The sequence below is a fragment of the Elephas maximus genome, chromosome 1 (genome assembly GCF_024166365.1).
Source record: "Elephas maximus indicus isolate mEleMax1 chromosome 1, mEleMax1 primary haplotype, whole genome shotgun sequence".
NCBI lineage: Eukaryota > Metazoa > Chordata > Mammalia > Proboscidea > Elephantidae > Elephas > Elephas maximus.
The window spans coordinates 149296403-149315472 of NC_064819.1; the positions used below are offsets into that span (position 1 = coordinate 149296403).

Here is a 19070-nt window from a genome sequence, read left to right on the forward strand (position 1 = left end):
AAAAGCTTGTGAGCAGCCATTTGGGATACTCCACTGGTCTCACCCCTTTGGGAGTAAGAAAGAATGAAGAAAACTCAAGACACTAAGGACTAATGGACCACATCTACCACAACCTCCACCAGGCTGAGTCCAGTACAACTAGATGGTGCCCGGCTACCACCACTGACTGCACTGACAGGGATCACAATAGAGGGTCCCAAACAGAGCTGGAGAAAAATGTAGAACAAAATTCTAACTCAAAAAGAAAGACCAGACTCACTGGCCTGACAGATACTAGAGAAACCCTGAGAGTATGGCCCCTGGGTACCCTTTCAGCTCAGTAATGAGGCCACTCCTAAAGTTCACCCTTTAGCCAAAGGTTGAACAGGGCCATGGACAAAAACAAGACTAAAGGGGTGCACCAGCCCTGGGGCAGGGACTGGAAGGTAGGAGGGAACATGAAAGCTAGTAACAGGGAACCCAGGGTTGAGAATGAAGAGTAATGACATGTTGTGGGGTTTTTAACCAAGATTATACAACAATGTAGTACTATTTGATGAGAAACTAGTTTGTTCTGTAAACCTTCATCTAAACTTCAATAAAGAAAAAAGATCACTGATCACAGATCACCATAACAGATACAATAATAATGAAAAAGTCTGAAATATTACAAAACTACCCAAATGTGACACAAAGACACGAAGTGAGCCCATGCGGTTAGAAAAATGGTACCAATAGACTTGCTCGATGCAGGGCTGCCACAAACTTTCAACTTGTAAAAAATGTAGTATCTGCAAAGTGCAATAAAGCAAAGTGCAGTAAATCGAGGTATGCCTGTACTGTATTATACTACTAGCGTAAAACAAAACAACATAAAACCCTGAAACAATGAATGTACATTTGTACACAAGAAGGATGTCTACAGATTCACACCAAACTGAAGCATGTGGCTACTTCTGTGCAGTGGGGAGTAGATGGCTTCTACTTTTTATTTTATATATTTCCATAATGTTTGAATATTTCAATATAAGAAAAAAATATAAAAAAGGCGTTTATTTAGTTTTTTAAGCTAGACTTTCTTCAAAAAATGTGACCAGTTTTTTAATTTATTTGCATAATCACTATTAACCATCTTACAGAACAATCATTTCAAGAAATGCTATAAATGTTTAAATACTAACTTAGGGTCCAAAAAGTTGAGATTCTTACTGGACTGAAAGAGACTACAGGAAGCCCTGAGACTGTAATCCTAAAATAGCCTTTTATCTTGGAACTGAAGCAACTCCCAGAGGTCACCTTTCAACCAAATAATATACTGGCCTATAAAATAAACAATAATGCCTGTGGTGAATGTTTTCCTTTAAACAGACCAAACAGTCAACAAAAAGCAAAGGTGAGAAGGCAGCAAGGGGCAGGGAAACTGGATAGATGGGAATGGGGCAGGTGGGGTGGAAACACTGAGTGCTGACACATTACGGGGATTGTCACAGGACAATTTGTGCATGAATTGCTGAATGGGAATCTAATTTGCTGTGTAAACTTTCACCTAAAACAATAAAATATATTTTTTAAAAAGTTCAGATTGATTTTTGACTGCACAGCTGTCATGTGTCATTCCTGTTACCAAAAACAGTCCTTATTAAAATTTCTGCTGAATGTATACCTGCAAGCAAGAAAATTATTCTTAGCAAGGTATTCAAGTTTTTGCCCTTCTTTCCCTTAATCATAACTAAACTTTAAATGCTTTTCATGGAAAACTCTCACTTTATGTTTGGCTTGGAGATAAATCTAACCCTAAGATGCAAAGGCCAAACTCCATTTACAATAAGCATAGTAGATGCTTGACATTTTCAAGGTAAGTGGCCCAAAATAGATCTTTGTGAATCTTATGATTCACCAAACTACAATAGAATTTCCCAATTAAAAGGCATGAAGCATAATGGACGAATCTAAGTGATGCTTTCAGATCCTTAAAGAGTCACTAAGTAAGAGATAAGGAGCAGAGGAAATTAGAAAGAAATGCTAGGGTTACTCACTAGCTAAGTTACCTAACCAAACCCACTGCCGTCAATTCCAACTCATAGTGACTCTCTAGGACAGAGCAGAACTGCCCCATAGAGTTTCCAAGGCTGTAATCTTCATGGAAGCAGACTGTCACATCTTTCTCCCAGAGAGCAGCTGCTGGAGTCAAACTGCCAACCATTCAGTTAGTAGCCGACCATTTAACCACTGTGCCTCTAGGGCTCCTACTTAGCTGAGTTACTCCTTCCTAAACAGAAGTCTTGTAGTAGTTGTGATTTAAACACAAAGCTATGAATGCCTCAGAAAAATAACAAATTACTGCATTCACTGGTTTTCCATGCGGTTTCTGAATATCAAAACCGAGACTGTTAAAAACCTGGAACGATAAGGGTCTCCTCAGTTTTAAATGAAAAAGGTCAACAAAAAAGAGGAAGACCCTCAATGAGATGGATTGACACAGAGGCTGCAACACTGGGCTCAAACACAGCAATAACTTTTGAGGACTGGGGCAGCGTTTTGTTCTGTTATACAAAGGGTCACTATGAGTCAGAACTGACTCAGTGGCACCTAACAACAACATGTTACAAATGGGTAAGAAATTATTTCACTATCTACCTACAAAAAAAAACTTACCCAAAAATAGCTCATGTTCATTTTTATACTGAGACTAGGGATTTAACATAATTGTCTTCACACAGACTGTCTTCACAGGACTATTTTGAGGCTAATTCTTCAATGTTAAGAATTCTCTGGGGTTCTTTCCTAAGCCCTCTTCTCTTCTTACTCTATATTTTGTTCCTGGGCACTATTACCCACTCACACATGATTTCCATGTCTCTATCCTGCACCATCTTTCCTCCAAGTTTCAAACCCTGATATCCAATTACTTACTAGACATTTTCTCCGGTATAATTTATAGCACTTCACACTCAAAATATCCTAAGAATCCTCTGCTTTGACCCCCTGACATTTTTTCCTTGTATCTCCTATCTCAGTAAGAGGTTGCTGTTGTGTGCCACCCAGTCAAATCTGACTCATGGTGACCTAATATGACAAAGTAGAATTGTTCCATAGGGTTTCCTAGGCTGTAATCTTATGCGGGCAGATTGTCAGCTCTTTTTTCCTGTGGGGCCGCTGGGTGAGTCTGAACCACCACCATTCAGTTAGCAGCCAAGTACCTAACCATTGCACTACCAGGGCTCCAGTAAGAGCCAACTACCATTCAATAGAGTCCCAAACCTACTTCCTTTACCAGAGAGGACACCAGCCTTCCTCCTTTGTGATACCTCTGTAACTTAAACATACCTTTATTACTACATGAAAGCTTTGTATTATCTGTCCTCCCTGCTAAAATTAACTGCTAAGTACATTTTTTTATATCCCTTAAACTCTACAGAGTACCTGGCACATGGAAGGTGCTTAATCATTTGGAATGAATCAATGAAGCCTGATCTTTCAGTTATACACATTATTGCAGCTCTCCTCATGGTGCAGTGGGCGGCAGGATTCCAACTGCCCCACAGACTTGTCACTTTGATCATTCTGATTATAAGTTATTATTGAAAGACTCTGGCTATCATGTGCATAGAAACTGTCTGTCTTAAAATTCTAACTGCTAGAATCATAAAAACCAAATATTATTTAACTAAAGAGTTAACTTTTATTGGTCCTTACAGCTCTTTCTAAAACGATAACTCACAATAAACATTAGCCTCAATGATTAGTATATGTTGTGACCTCAAAGGACTGCTAACTCAAATGAACGTTAAGTTACTTCTTTAATATTACACCTGGAATGTAATTCATCATTTCTTCAAAACTCTGTTTTGCTCGTTTTTGCTTGTCTTGGAGAGAGCGAGGTTGAGTATTTTCACAGAATACAGCATCTAAAAGAGACAAAAGGAAATTTTTGCTGAAATTTTCAACTATTTATACGTGAAGTATTTCCTCATAATAAAAATACTAATAAACCAAAGGGGAGGGGGAGACTTCTGACTCTTTTAGATTCAGTTAAGATCATTAAGACTACTCAAAACTTGAATCACACACATGAGAAAATACAAACCTCTGAGAAGTGTTATGAGTGACACCAAACGATGTTCCTGAAATAACTGGTCTAGTTTACACTGAAGGTAGTAGTCAGTATACATTTCCAGAGTGTTCTTGAAGAGGATTCGAGCTCCCATTAAGAGATGATGAAGCCAGTCAGGAACTTGAAAAACCACCCGTCCTGAGTATTAGCACAAAGAATACCTCATTATTAAGATAAATGGATATTTTGAACACTTTCCAATTTAAAAAAAAAAAACACAAACGGCAATAGTCAATAGTTCATTTGTTAACACCAATAATGTTAATATGTTCAAGACTAATTAAAATATTATAAAAGAAGTATCTTCAATTAAAAAAATTGTTTTGAAGGGGCGACACTCAAGAGCATTAATTTGCATTACAGAAGAAATGTAACAGAAGACTGAAAAGCAAGTTTTAACTTAAACCACTTAGGTCTTACCTACATACATCAGGTAATCATAGACTCCTTCCAGAGTCATCATCTCCATAAAATAATTCTGATTTTGTCTTCTCTCTGTATTCTCTGCTCGGTTTGCGTTATTCTTGAACAGATCATTGAAAAGCTAAAGTAAAAGTTCAAATAATAAAGAGGAGTATAGTTTATATAGTTTATTTGGAAACCCTGGTGGCGTAGTGGTTAAGTGCTACGGCTGCTAACCAAAAGGTCGGCGGTTCAAGTCCACCAGGCGCTCTTTGGAAACTCTATGGGGCAGTTCTACTCTGTCCTATAGGGTGGCTATGAGTCGGAATCGGCTCGACGGCAGTGGGTAGTGGTGGGGTTTATAGTTTATTACACTTATTGGTGATAACCACTTAGGCTAAAGTGACCAGAAAAAGCATTTAAACCTTTTCTAATCCAACAGTAGATAGGTTAAGATCTGCTTCCAAAATTCCACATTTATACTCAAAATTGTATAGAAAAATACATGTTCCCCAAAAATCTCAAATAAAAGCCTGCATTTACTTAGGACTTAACAGATAATTCATGATCCATAAAGATCTCTTTTTTTTTTTTTAATACCAAAGGGAGCAAATGAACATGTAAATATGTATAATTATATTAATGATGGCTAAAATTGAAACATTATTTAAAAATCATAAATCACTATCTAATTAATGTCTACGGCCATACCACCCTGAACATACCCTATCTCGTCTGATCTTGGAAGCTAAGCAGGGTTGCACCTGATTTGTACTTGGATGGGAGATCGCCTGGGAATAACTGGTGAGGTAGGCTTTGGTGACACAATGGTTAAGAGCTTGGCTACTAAACAAAAGGTCGGCAGTTGGAATCCACCAGCCACTCCTCGGAAACCCTGTGAGGCAGTTCTACTCTGTCCTGTAGGGTTGCTATAAATCAGAGTCAACTCGATTGCAATGGGTTTGGTTTTTTGGTTTTATTTAATTAATGAGTACTTAGAAGTTAAAATTAAGCTTTAAGTAAAGTTCATTAGGACAATAATAATCAAACCCCAGAAAGGCCTAATCAGTGTCGAAAAAATAAGATATTCAGAATTACTCTTAGTAAAAATGCTGAAATGAAATTACTCCCAAAATATCCAAAATTCTATTAATCAATAATTAAACATACACTGGATAACTAATTTTAACAAAAGCATTATTTTGTTTATTCACAGATCCATCCAATAAGCATTTATTAAGTACTTTCTATGTGCCAGGTAGTATACCAAAATCAGGGAATACAACGATGGATCACTGTTCTCCAAGAAGTTTAACATCTAATAGAAATAAGTCAAGAAATAAATTAAATGAAGTAAAACAGGTACTACAAGAGAAGCACAGGGGAAGAGTATTGCTGAATAAAAAAACGATATACAAAAAATTAACTGCATTTCTGTTTACCAACAATAAAGTTATAGAGTTAAAAAAAAAAAAACTGTTAAAGATACCATTTATAATAATAACATAATTGAAGGGCTTTCTTGTGGGAAGGTATCCTGTGAGCTCCCACAGCACCCTAAGCTTGCAATATTTGGCCACGAAACTGAGCTTCTTGAGGACTGGGATTGTATCTTTATATTCCCAGGTCATAGCACTCAGTAGTAGGCACACAACAGAATGCTTGTCTAATGAATGGATGAAATATTTTATAAGCCATTAAAATTAGGTAATATAAAAAATAAATAAATACATTACAGCAATTAATCCCTTGATTATTGGAAGTTAGTAATTTGTATCCTAAGAAAACCATTTTTTAAAATTTCCCAAATATACAAATGGTAATGGTATGTAAATACAGCATCTAAAGAAACATTAACCACAGCAAAGAACCAAATAACGGGATATAATACTCTTTCTGTATACTATGCAACTGATTTCCATATTAAAAAAATTTAAGGTCCCATCCATTTTATTAACAAAGGAGTCTTCCTATCATAGAAAGTTATCTCAGAACAACCAGGACACAATTACTGAGAACGCTGACGCAATGTGAAAAACGTAACTGATGTCACTGATCACTGTGTGCAGAAACTGTCAAAGGGGGACCTAGCTTGCTGTGTAAACTTCCACCAAAAATACAAAAAAAATTATTAAAAATTAATCTCGAGTAAGGCAACTTGAAACTTAATGGCTCCTGAATGCAACTTGCAGTACCTTTTTGTTGTTTTCTGAAGTAGGGCTGAGAATGGTCAGTTCTGGTCTACTTGGTTTAGGCTTGGGAGATTCACAAGAATTAATGAAATTCATGATGAAAGGCTCCAAATGCTGACCTTTCTGGTGATATAAAAATCAGTGTATGAGAATCCAAAATCAAAATTATGATTTTTAGTATCATATAACCAATTACAATTCATCTATGTTTAAATATGTTTATGGCTGTTTGATTATAAAATATATATTTTTTAATATGGTTATGACTATTATATTATAAAATACACATAAATCAGTTATTCACCTCTTTCATTAGTTTTCCTGGAACAGACTTTATAATCTTCCCTGCAATTAAAAGTAAAATGTTAATTTTATGCAAGTATATCTTACAATTTCTCATATGAATACTTCACCAGATAATTTAATTTACTAAAAAGCCAAGTAAAAACTGTTAGAAAATATTTACAGTTGACCATTCCAAGCTCAACAAAAAATTTCCAGTAAATACAGTATTCTGAACTATTAATAGATGAAATGGTATGAAGTCTGGGCTTCACTTTAAAATAATCCAGTAGGGTGGCAGGTAGGAGAAGAAATGGCACAAGCCAAGTGTTGATAATTGAAGTAGAGTGAGGGTTCATTATGTTATTTTCTCTACTTTTGTGTACATTTCCAAACTTCCATAAGAAAATGTTTTCAAAATATTTTAAACAATGATGAGTATCTAATGATGTTTAAAAATAAGCAAAAGGTAGTCAAAAGAATAAAAAGTCTAAGAATTGCTATAACATTTTAACTGGTTATTTGAATAAAATTTATATTCTCAATTTTAGATTAAGAATATCTATTCTAATTTGATGTTTGCCAAAATTCCTTATTGATCTTATCTCCAGGTTCTCTTATAAAATATCAAACATGTTGAAATTTTCTTAAGCATTTGGAAATGACTGTTAAACCTGAAAAAAAAAGCTTGAATTTCTTTAAATTCAATTAAAAAACAGAGATAGCAATAGCTGGGCACATTAATAACAAAAAATAAAAATAGAGGTTGTTTTACAACATTCAAACCAACCCATCCCTCCCACCCGTATATTTCCTTTCTGTTCTTATACCCCTAATAAGCCACTCCTCCCTCCTTAGAATGTTTCTGTGTTCCTTAAAATACAGAGTTTCATCCTACACTTTCCTGAGCCATCTTATTTGTTCAAATATGATTCCAAATAACATTCAAATCCCTAATCCTTGCCCCTCTCTGGCCCTTTCCTTCCTTATAAAATTCCAACAACTATATTCTATAAACTCAAGTTGAAAATGACTCAATTTATCCCCTACCTCAGCAAGCAACAACCACATTCACCCAAATGTTTAAACTGAAACCTGTGTCATCTTTGATCATTTCTTCTCCTTCAATCAAACCTAATCAGTAACCAGGTCTACCCAATTCTATTTCCTAAGTGTCATATGTAACCAAATATAAAGTGCCCGAACATTTTCCTCTAATAAGACCTCTCCCCATACACCCATGAAATATTTTGGCACAACTGAATGAATTAATTTTGGGAGATACAGATGAAAGACAAATGCCTACATGCAATGTTTAATTAACTAATTTAATTCTATATACATACTTAGAGTAACATCATATAAAATATATTTAGAAATAGTTTTTTTTCTCATCATTATTTTTAACAGTTTTATTCAAACTTTTCCAGCTTGTATTAGTTTGGTCTGTTTCTCAACTTTATATAAACGAAATCTTGCTGTATATGTTCTTTAATATCTTGCTTCTTTCATTCAATATTATATTTTTAAGATTTATTCACACTGTTACAAGTTGTTGTCAGTTGCCTTAAAGTCAATTCCAACTCATGAGCTACACCACCACCCACCCACTGCCACTGAGTCAATTCCCCTTTGGGATGCCGATCGCTTTAACCACTGCACCATCAGGGCTCCATGAGCTACAGTTTAATCATTTTTATTGTTATATATTAAATGTTATAAATCCAACAATGATTTATCTTTCCATTCTATTGTTGATAAACATTTGTATTATTTCTAGTTTATCTTTAAAAAAGATATAGGGGAAAGCAATCAAGTCTTAAACTGAGTCAAATGTCAACACATCTGGCCTTTGTTGAGATATCTTATGAGAAGCTTCAAAGATTATAGTCATTCATATACTGTGTGATGAAAACACATATTCATGAATGTTGAAAACACCTTTGTTACTTTTCTTATACTTAAGTTCACAAAATAAAGGCAAAAAGACATTGGATAATTTAAGTTTCTGTGATAGGACATATGGCTATTAGTAACTGCTTAAATAATCAAAGCTCAGAGTTGGACAAATTAAAGTCTTCATCTGACAACCTATTTCAAAGGCAGAAATAAGGCCCTTTGAAATATGACACATGGCTATATTATATAAATTATTTTTGTAAAGTAACCAGTTAATCTGAAAATTCTGCTTTCTTTTTCTTTTCAGTTTATCCTCTTATATATGATCCTTTAAATTGGCTTACCAAGATTTACATCTGGTAGTATTTTATCAAGAAATTGTGTTTCACCACCATTGGGGGAGAGAAAATCTGCCAGAAGTTGACTATTACTCAGTTCTGGATACTGCAGAAGTTTCTTGAATGAATTTAAAAAAGAGAAAGGAAAACACCATTAGAGCGCTTTAATTATCAAAATAACAAAAAGGCTGCAATTATAGAGGGACTAGCATAGCAGATAGTACGTAACTCGGCCTGTACACACAGACATACATGTGTTTGAGTTCTGGCTCTTCCATTTGCTAGCTAGGTGATCATAGAAATGTTCCTAAATCATCCAAGAGTCAGTTTCCTCACCTGTAAGATGGGGGTAACAACACTACCTACTTTAACCAAAAAAACCAAACCCATTGCTGTCAAGTTGATTCTGACTCATGGAGACCTAGAGGGCAGAGTGTAGAACTGCCCATACAGTTTCCAAGGAGCACCTGGTGGATTCGAACTGCCAACCTTCTGGTTAGCAGCCGTAGCTCTTAACCACTATGCCACCAGAGTTTCCAACCTATTTTATAGTGTTGTTATATAAAGCATTTAGCACAGTACCTCACACTCAGAAGTAAGAATAAACATTAACTAAAATTAGTTCTCTATGAGTCGGAATCGACTCGACGGCACTGGGTTTTTTTTTTAATATTAGTTCTCAGTTTCTCAACTATAAAATGAGTATTAAAATATACAACTTCCTTGGTAATTAAGAGAAATCAGCACAACGGGTTTTGCAAAAAGCTAAATGTAATTAATGTGAAGTAATTACTTGGAAAATCTGTCGTCTGCTACTTTTTGCAATACCATTTTCTTACAAGATAAACTGATTTTTTAAAGACAAAATTTTAAATACAATCTTAACCTAATATTTCAGTTTTGTAACTATTTCATGATTATAAAACTTTTTGAACAGAAACCTACATAAAGTATAAGTACAGTAACATCTAATTTAACTCCATACTACCAGAAAATATTTCTTCTTAAATGAAATTCTTTAATTCTTAAAATCAGTCTGTTAAAATAATGTTAATGTATCAACAAAGATACAGGTTAACACTAACATATGTTGTGTTCAAACATTCTGGCAGCAATTAAGAGTTATTTCATATTTCAATTTACCTCACCAAAAAATGATATAGAAAATACTTTCTGGGTTAAAAGCATTTAACTGCTCAAGTACAGGAAATAAAATGTAAATACCCCTTTACACAGCTGAATATTTTTAATATAAAATGTATGTCTGACTGAGGGGCATCCAAATTTTACTGAATTAACACTTGATAAAAAAAACTACAAATTCCCATGCCTAAATTAAAGAGACTTTCTTTTTTCAAATAAATAAAAGTATCCTCTCTCTGGTCTTATTCATTTGATAAAGGAAGATGTTAATTAATTTTGGAAAACAGAAGTCTCAAACAAGTAACTTTTAGGATGATTACACCATCTATCGGAATAATATACCAATTACATTGTTTACATAACACAATATGTGCACACTTTGAAAAATGGGAATTCAATTCCAAGAGGGGAATGACACAGAGTCAGGAGATCCCAGAAACTAGAAAAACATCTGTGCACTGCAAAAGCGGAAGGATTAAGGAGTAAGGGGCGGGGGGGGGGGAGTCCAAAGTTCAGAAAGTGCTAAAAACAAAACAAAATTACACAGAAAAGAACTCTAACAAAAACTACCCAGTATTCTTAAAATGTATTTAATATTTTACACCAAGTTTTTCTTTCTTTTTTTTAAACTTCCCACACCAAAAAAATTTTAAACTAAGCCTCATACATTTTTGCCCCTAAGAAAATCTCTGGTATTTAATTAGTTATTTAAAAAAAAAAAAAAAAAAGGCTGGCAAAAATTCATTTTCATATCCACATGGAAAAAAATTAAAAAAAAAAAAGAATTTAGAACATGCACATAGAAACATATTTGTAAAGCAAAGCATATCTATGCAAGAGAAAATAGACAAGAGAATGCTATGATACAGTGTTTTAAATTAAATGACACAGTTGGTGCTATACCTGTAGATATTCCTGAAACTCTTCTCTCTTTGACTTTAAGAATTCATAATTTTTAGGGCCAATGATCCTCTTAGAAGGAAGCTGAGCATCAGGAAATGTGCCTGAAATTAGCATATATTAAAGTTATTGCTATGTCCTACTCCTAGTTAAAAAACTGAATTGATACATTCACTATTGCAAATTCAGATTCACAGTGCTGCCTCTTAATGATACGTTATCCTTTAAGTAATCTTTATAAAATCAGAAAGCTTCAAGTCAGAAGTCCAGACCAAAGAACTTGCATCTATATTGACATCCAAAATATTACTCTCTCTCGACAATTGCTCTTTCTTGACAGATTTACTTAGCCTTCTATACTATTAAACCAGCTTTAAAAATTATCATGAGATTATTTTGAAATTGGCAGGGTTCTATATAAAACAAGATCTTCGAAGAAACACCTGTTCCCTCGTGGAAAAACAGGTAATGTTTTGCCAATGCTATATAACGTAAAAACACAATTGAAAAACCAAGACCGTGCTTTCTTAAATAGGGCTGACTTTGCAAATTTTAGTATCCAAGATGAACAACATTGTTGGGAATCCCACTAACTTCAACTGGTCTGGGTTTTAAAGTTTGGAGGTAATTTATCTTCTCTCAGTCATAAATCAATAGGAAAAGTTCTCAGAGAAGGAACAAGCCAAGGATGGCATTGCATCAGGTGAGCAGGGACAAAGGAAAAAAAATTGAAGACAAGTACAAACTCAAATCAAGGCAAAAACTATGGAGTAGGACCTTGTATTCTTTGTCTTCCTATGATGATTTTATTATGATAGGCTCAGCTCTTATAGCAGGGTAAAGAAGGTTCCCTGCTCTTCTCAATCAGAACCAGCCTAGATTTGGATCAAGGGACACTGCACAGAGCTCTTCCAAAATAAAAAGACTCAGAACACTCAAATCAAACTCACCAATCTATGTATGTACAAAATGCCTGTAAATATTTCTTAACTATATTGTTGGTATTAACTAAAATAACTAAGGAGAGTGAGAAAAAGAACGAAAAAAGAAGAGTGTTCTCCTTTCCCAATTGATCTATCCTCAAAAGGAACATTCAATTATAAGTTTTGTTCCCATATCTAAATCTAAGAGCCTAATCAGAACATATACCATGATGTGTAGCAAACATGTTTACCCAGGAAGATGTAAGAAACCTTGAAATGCCTGGTTAACCCCCGGAAACCATTTTAGCTCAGTAATGAAGCCACTCCTGAGTTTCACCCTTCAGCCAAAGATTAGACAGGCCCATAAAACAAAATGAGACTAAATGGGCACACCAGTCCAGGGGCAAGGACAAGAAGGCAGGAGGGTACAGGAAAGCTGATAACAGGGAAGCCAAAGTCGGGGAGAGTGTTGACACATCACAGGGTTGGCAACAAATGTCACAAAACAATACGTGTATTGTTTAATGAGAAGCTACTTTGCTCTGTAAACCTTCATCTAAAATACAATAAAAAAATAAAGAAATGCTCAGTTTAAATCCTCTGCCAACTCAAGATAAGTACAAATTAAATTGGAGAGTCTTTTCAAAAAGAGTTAAATAACAGCTACCTTTTAATTATTATTAAAAAAATAAATGTGCACTACAAAAACTTTAAACATACTGATAACCAAAAATGAGAACCTAAAAACAGTATATTCCTACTACTCATTATGTACATCGTGTTGTTATTAGTTGTCATTGTATCAGCTCTGACTCATGGTGACCTTATGTATAACAGAACAAAACACTGTTCCTGGGCATTCTTCATACTGGTTATGTTTAAGTCCATTGCTGTGGCTCCTGTGTCAATCTATCTCATCGAGGATTTTCCTCATTTTTGTTGGCCCTCTGCCAAACATGATGCCCTTCTCTAAAGACTGGTCTTTTTTGATGACATATCCAAAGTAAGCACGCCTAAGTCTCACTACCCTTGCTTCTAAGGAGCATTCTGGTTGTATTTTTTCTAATACTGATTTGTTCTTTCTTTTGGCTGTCCACATCATAGCACTTATCAATAAGATTATACATAAGTGCTACTGTTAAATTTCTTTGCTACACAATAGCAAAAAGATGCAAACAACCTAAATGCCCATCAATAGATGAATGGTTAAACAAATTATGGTACACACACACAATGGAATACTATGCAATAATAAAGAACAATGATAAATCCGTGAAATCTCTCACAACATGGATGAATCTGGAGGGCATTATGCTGAGTAAAATAAGTCAGTCACAAAAAGGACAAATATTGTATGAGACCACTATTATAAGAACTCAAGAAAATGTTTAAACACAGAAAAATGCATTCTTTGATGGTTATGAGTGTGGAGAGGGAAGGGGAGGGGATATCACTAACTAGATAGTAGACAAGTGTCAACTTCAGTGCAGGGAAAGACAACACACAATATAGGGAAAGTCAGCACAACTGGACCAAGGCAAAAGCAAAGCAGTTTCCTAGACACATCCAAACACTTTGAGGGAGAGTAGCTGGGGCTGAGGCCAGGTGACCATAGTTTCAGGGGACATCTAGGTCAACTGGTATAACATAGTTTATAAAGAAAATGTTCTACATCCCACTTTGGTGAGTAGTGTCTTGGGTCTTAAAAGCTTGTGAGCAATCATCTAAGATACATCTACTGGTCCCATCCCACTCAGAGCAAAGAAGATGGAAGAAAACCTACGACACGAGGATAATACTAGCCAAAGGACTAACGGACCAAATTAATGAGAGACTCCACCAGCCTTAGACCAGAAGAACTAGATGGTGCCCAGTTACCACCAAGGACTGCCCAGACAGGGAACGTGACAGAGAATCCCAGACAGAGCAGGTGAAAAATGTAGAACAAAATTCAAATTCACGTAAAAAGACCAGGCTTACTGGTCTGACACAGACTGGAAGAACCCCCCAAATTATGGCCTCTGTTAACTCAGAACTGAAATCATTCCCAAAGCCCACTCTTCAGACAAAGATTAGACAGGACTATAAAACCAAAAATAATACACATGAGGAACATGTTTCTTAGTTCAATCCGATATATGAGACCAAATGGGCAGCTCCCATCCAAAAACAGGATGAGAAGGAAGGAAGGGACAGGAACTGGCCGAATGGACACAGGGAAACTGAGGTGGAAAAGGGTAGTATGTGCTGTCATATTTTGGGGATTGCAACCAATGTCACAAAACAATACGTGTACAAATTTTTGAATGAGAAATTAAAAAAAAAAAAATCCTTTGCTACAATTTCTTAAAATCTAAAAACCAATCTGTCACACCAGCTTTCAAGGCTAATGCTGAAATGTAAAGCTTTATAAAAAAAAAAGAACAGCCTACCATGAAATTCTGTTAGTTTTGATTCAAGTACATAGAATTCAAGGTATCTTCTATAGACAGACCAATGTTCAGGCTCATGCCCAACTGTAAATTGAATAAATACACATTGAGTAATATATACTTTTACAACCTACTACTAAAAGGATACTGTATTTAAAACATTAAACATATAAGCTAGAAATTATGCAAGTCTTAATAATTTATTATTTCTTGGCATTACATTATTAATATATTTCATTCCCTATTTTAATTTTAAATTGCTTAGAAGAGATTGATGAATATCATCTATTTATGATGTTACTCAAGAATATACTTTTTTTTACAATGGAATCATAGAGCTGGAAAAAACTTCAAGAACTTATGTAATTATCATTATTTTTAAAACATGTCACAAAAGTGATATAAATATAAGTATTTATAAAAATTTATAACAGATATACCTAGATCTCAAAAATATTTACCAAACTGTCCTGATTTAATAAAGAGCAGCACTGTCCAACAGAACTTTCTGCAATTATGAAAATGTTCTATATGCCTGCATTGACTAGTATGGCACTGGGTCACTACTGAGCACTTGAAATGTGCCCAGGCAACTAAGGAACTGAAAGTTTAATTAAATTTAAATTTTAATAGTTACATGTGACTAGGAGCTATCAAACCAGACAGCACAGATATGAAGTAATGATTTAAAGACTAAGTCTAGAGTCAGACTACCTATTCCAATTCTATTTCCACTGTTTACTAACTACAGAGTTTGGACAAATAACCACACTGTGCCTTGGTTTGCTTAGATGTAGAGTAGGAATAATTGTACGTATTACATAAAATATTTCACATAAAGTACTTTTATACAGTGCATAGCACAGAGTAAGCAGCACAGTGTAAGCAACTAAAAAATGTTAACTTCCATTATTAGCATCTCATATCATTCTAGCATGGATTTGAGAATGCAATGGATCAAGTCAACCAAAACCACAACAATCCAAAATTGGATTCAGAAAAAAAGCCAACCTGATATAGTCACAACCTGTAAAGCAAGTCCCAGTTTTCTTCTCTGTAGGTCTTAAAGGCCTATATTATATTTTGGTTTTTAAAATCCTGAAATTACAATTTTGTTACACATTAAAAAAAAAAAGTTGCTGTCAAGTCAACTCCAACTCATGGTGATCCCATGTGTGTCAGAGTGGGGACAACTATACTCCATAGGGTTATTAAAAACCATTAAAGGCTGATTTTTTTGTAAGTAGATCGCCGAGCCTTTCTTCCAAATTGCCTCTTGGAGGACTCAAACTTCCAACCTTTTGGTTACCAGTTGAGCACATTAATAACAATGTAGTAAATTACATACTTTTTTTTCTCCTCATAGGCCATGGTTTCCTAAGAGCACGTTACACTGACAGAGAAGTCTGATACACAGTTGGCAAAAATCATCTTTAGAATACAAATTTTAAGATTTTTTTGGTTTTAATTTTATGTTTGCATTATTAAGCCAAACCTTTAAAAAAAAAAAAAAATTATAGGTGACTATTAAAGTCAGGATCGACTCGATGGCACTGGGTGAGTTACTGGGTCAAAAAGGCAAAAACGAATGTATATTCCCAAAATATTTAAGTGTATCATGCATATATCTATCAAAATGAGATGTTACTGCTTCCCCACATTGTTTTTGTGTTGTTGGTAGTGCTGTTGAGCCATTTCTGACTCACAGCAACCCTACGTACAACAGAACGTAACACTGCCCGGTCCAGCATCATCCTCACAGTTGTTACGCTTGAGCCCATTGTTGCAGCCACTGTGTGAATCCACATAAATGTATTTACACTGAAAGAGATTTATATCTAAACAGTCAAATGTTTTAAATAATTTCTTGATAGACATGATGAACAGTGTGGGAAGAAATCAGATTTTAAGTACTGGGCACAGGAAGGAATTGGGCCTAAAAGGTATCCAGGGCCTCTCTTTTCAGTTATCCCCAACACTTAAAATGCCAATTGGTAGTAGAAGCAGCAGACAAGAGGTACAAGCAGAACTATGTTCAAAAATGAGATCAGCTTGTAATTTCTTTAATGGTTTGGCTGTGCACCTGTTAGAATGCTGAGGTAGAACAGCAACTACAGCAAGACCAACAGCAAGTATAGCAAAATCAAGCAGCACTAGGGGCTATCAAACTGGACAGCACAGAAGGAGACAGAGGAAGACCCTGCCTGGTACTTAATTATAACAGGAAAAATCCAAGCTAGCTACTCTGGGCATTCTTCTTTCCCCATTCTTATGCCTTATGTTCTTGAAATAGCATCAGCTTCTGAGAAAAGTCAGAAAACCTAATATTGTTTGAAAAATAAATAAGGGGAATTATTAGCACTGACCTTCACACTATCAGTCACTCTTCTCTTAAAACCATTTCCTAACATTGCCACCTTTTTCCTCCTTTCCTCACAGGTATTTCCCTCTTCCTGAGCTCAACTTTATTTTTCTGCTCATCATTCCCAAAATGTGCATGACTTTTTTTTTGCTTTTGCTTACACCGACACTCATCTCCTGGACAAAGCCCAGGGTGTCGACTATTTATCCTGCCACGGATGCTGTTTACCCCGTTTCTACTATAGTCCATACCTACAACCAAAAGAAAAAACATAACAAAACGTGAAGAAAACTTATTGTAAAGTTATATTTGATCATATTGTTATCAATTCTAGCTAACCCACGATTGGGGATGGGAAATGCTGTCTTAATTAGATTGGTATAATACCCGACATAGTGCTATATATGCATTAATGATAGTTAATTAGTATAATAGCTAACAATGATGGCAACAAAACCATTAAAAGATCATTACATAAAATGCCTGGCTGGATTGTCAGGTGTCTTGAAGGCATCTACTCAGTAAGTTTTAGATGAATAGATTAATTAAGTAACTGGTAATAGAGATAACCTAAGCTTTCATTCAATTTTCTGTTCTAGACACTTAACTTTTAGATATGCAGTCATCCCCAATAGTTAGAAATCACAAAATGGTTCTCATACCTGTTAACAAAAGACTCATGGGCTTCTTTTAAGAAAGGCACTCATAAAGATTCCTACCTGCTCTTCTATCGTTTCTTTCAACATCAATACAAAACACAGGAATTCTCTCCTTTTTCTCCTTCCTTTCAGAGGAGGGATCCTCAAAAAAGTCGACATATGGAATGCTAATTTTCCATGCAGCAAGGTTTCGGGGAGTATTCGGTGTGCTAACAGCCTCCACTGGAGAATCATCTTCCATTACAACAATACCTTCTTCTATCTGGAAAATAATTATCAGGATGAATTTAATATTCCTAATAATAGTGAGCACTACAGAACCTTAAAACTACAGCTTATGAGATATAACTATAAAACAGTACATCCATATCAACTATAGCATTTGGCAAATAATTTTTAAGACTTAAGCAATTAGGAGGTGATATCAAATTTTCTACTGAAAAAAGTAAAGATAGAAAATTAAAACTAACAAGTTAGTAGCATCAACTCCAGGATGTGTTACACTATGTATGTATGAAAATGCAATAGAAAATAGAGAATAGACACTTTAGAGATCATTGGAAAAAATATTAGAAATACAGTATTTTTTTAAATGTTCAACATTTGTGTGGAGAGACTGGAGCACTAATACACTGCTGATGGGAATGTAAAATGGTACAACCACTTTGGAAATTGATTAGGCGCTTTCTTAAAAAGCTACAAATAGAACTAACATACAATCCAGCAATCCCACTCCTTGGGATATATCCTAGAGAAGTAAGAGCCATCACATGAACAGATATATGCACACCTGCGTTCACTGCAACACTGTTTACAGTAGCAAAAAGATGGAAGCAACCAAGGTGCCCATCAACATCTGAATGGATAAACAAATTATGGTATATTCACACAATGGAATGCTATGCATTGATAAAGAACAATGATCAATCTGTGAAACATTTCATAGCATAGAGGAATCTGGAAGGCATTATGCTGGGTGAAATTAGTCAGCTGCAAAAGGATAAATATTGCATGAGACCACCATTATATGAACTCAAGAAACAGTTTAAACAGAGAAGAAAATATTCTTTGATGGTTATGGGGGGGAAGGGAGGGGGGATTCACTAATTAGATAGTAGACAAGAACTAATTTAGGTGAAGGGAAGGACAACACACAATACAGGAGAGGTCAGCACGACTGGACTAAACCAAAAGCACAGAGGGTTCCTAAATAAACCGAACGCTTCGAAGGCCAGTGTAGCAGGGACAGGGGTTTGGGAAGCATGGTTTCCAGGGACATCTAGGTCAATTGGCATAATAAAATCTATTAAGAAAACATCCTGCATTCCATTTGGAGAGTGGCACCTGGGGTCTGAAACGCTAACAAGCGGCCACCTAAGACACAACATTTGGTCTCAACCCACATGCAGCAAAGCAGAGAACGAAGAACACCAAAGACACAAGGA

The 19070-nt window shown here is 35.3% G+C and overlaps 1 protein-coding gene and 1 pseudogene across 6 annotated transcripts in view; one reads left to right on the top strand and one right to left on the bottom strand.

The window, feature by feature from the left end:
- The window catches only part of SNX14 (sorting nexin 14), a 127452-nt gene that overhangs the window by 19842 nt on the left and 88540 nt on the right, over nt 1–19070 (bottom strand). For 5 of the 6 annotated variants that reach the window (XM_049896722.1, XM_049896698.1, XM_049896713.1 and 2 more), the window contains 9 exons: nt 17686–17887; nt 14605–14688; nt 11253–11353; nt 9213–9324; nt 6992–7032; nt 6691–6810; nt 4514–4637; nt 4067–4231; nt 3792–3887 (listed from right to left, as the gene is read on the bottom strand). In XM_049896722.1, the coding sequence (XP_049752679.1) occupies nt 3792–3887; nt 4067–4231; nt 4514–4637; nt 6691–6810; nt 6992–7032; nt 9213–9324; nt 11253–11353; nt 14605–14688; nt 17686–17887 (1045 nt within the window). The remainder of the gene's footprint in view (nt 1–3791; nt 3888–4066; nt 4232–4513; nt 4638–6690; nt 6811–6991; nt 7033–9212; nt 9325–11252; nt 11354–14604; nt 14689–17685; nt 17888–19070) is intronic. The other variant, XM_049896704.1, reaches the window with a different exon arrangement.
- On the top strand, nt 5193–5311 carry LOC126058154 (uncharacterized; annotated as a pseudogene).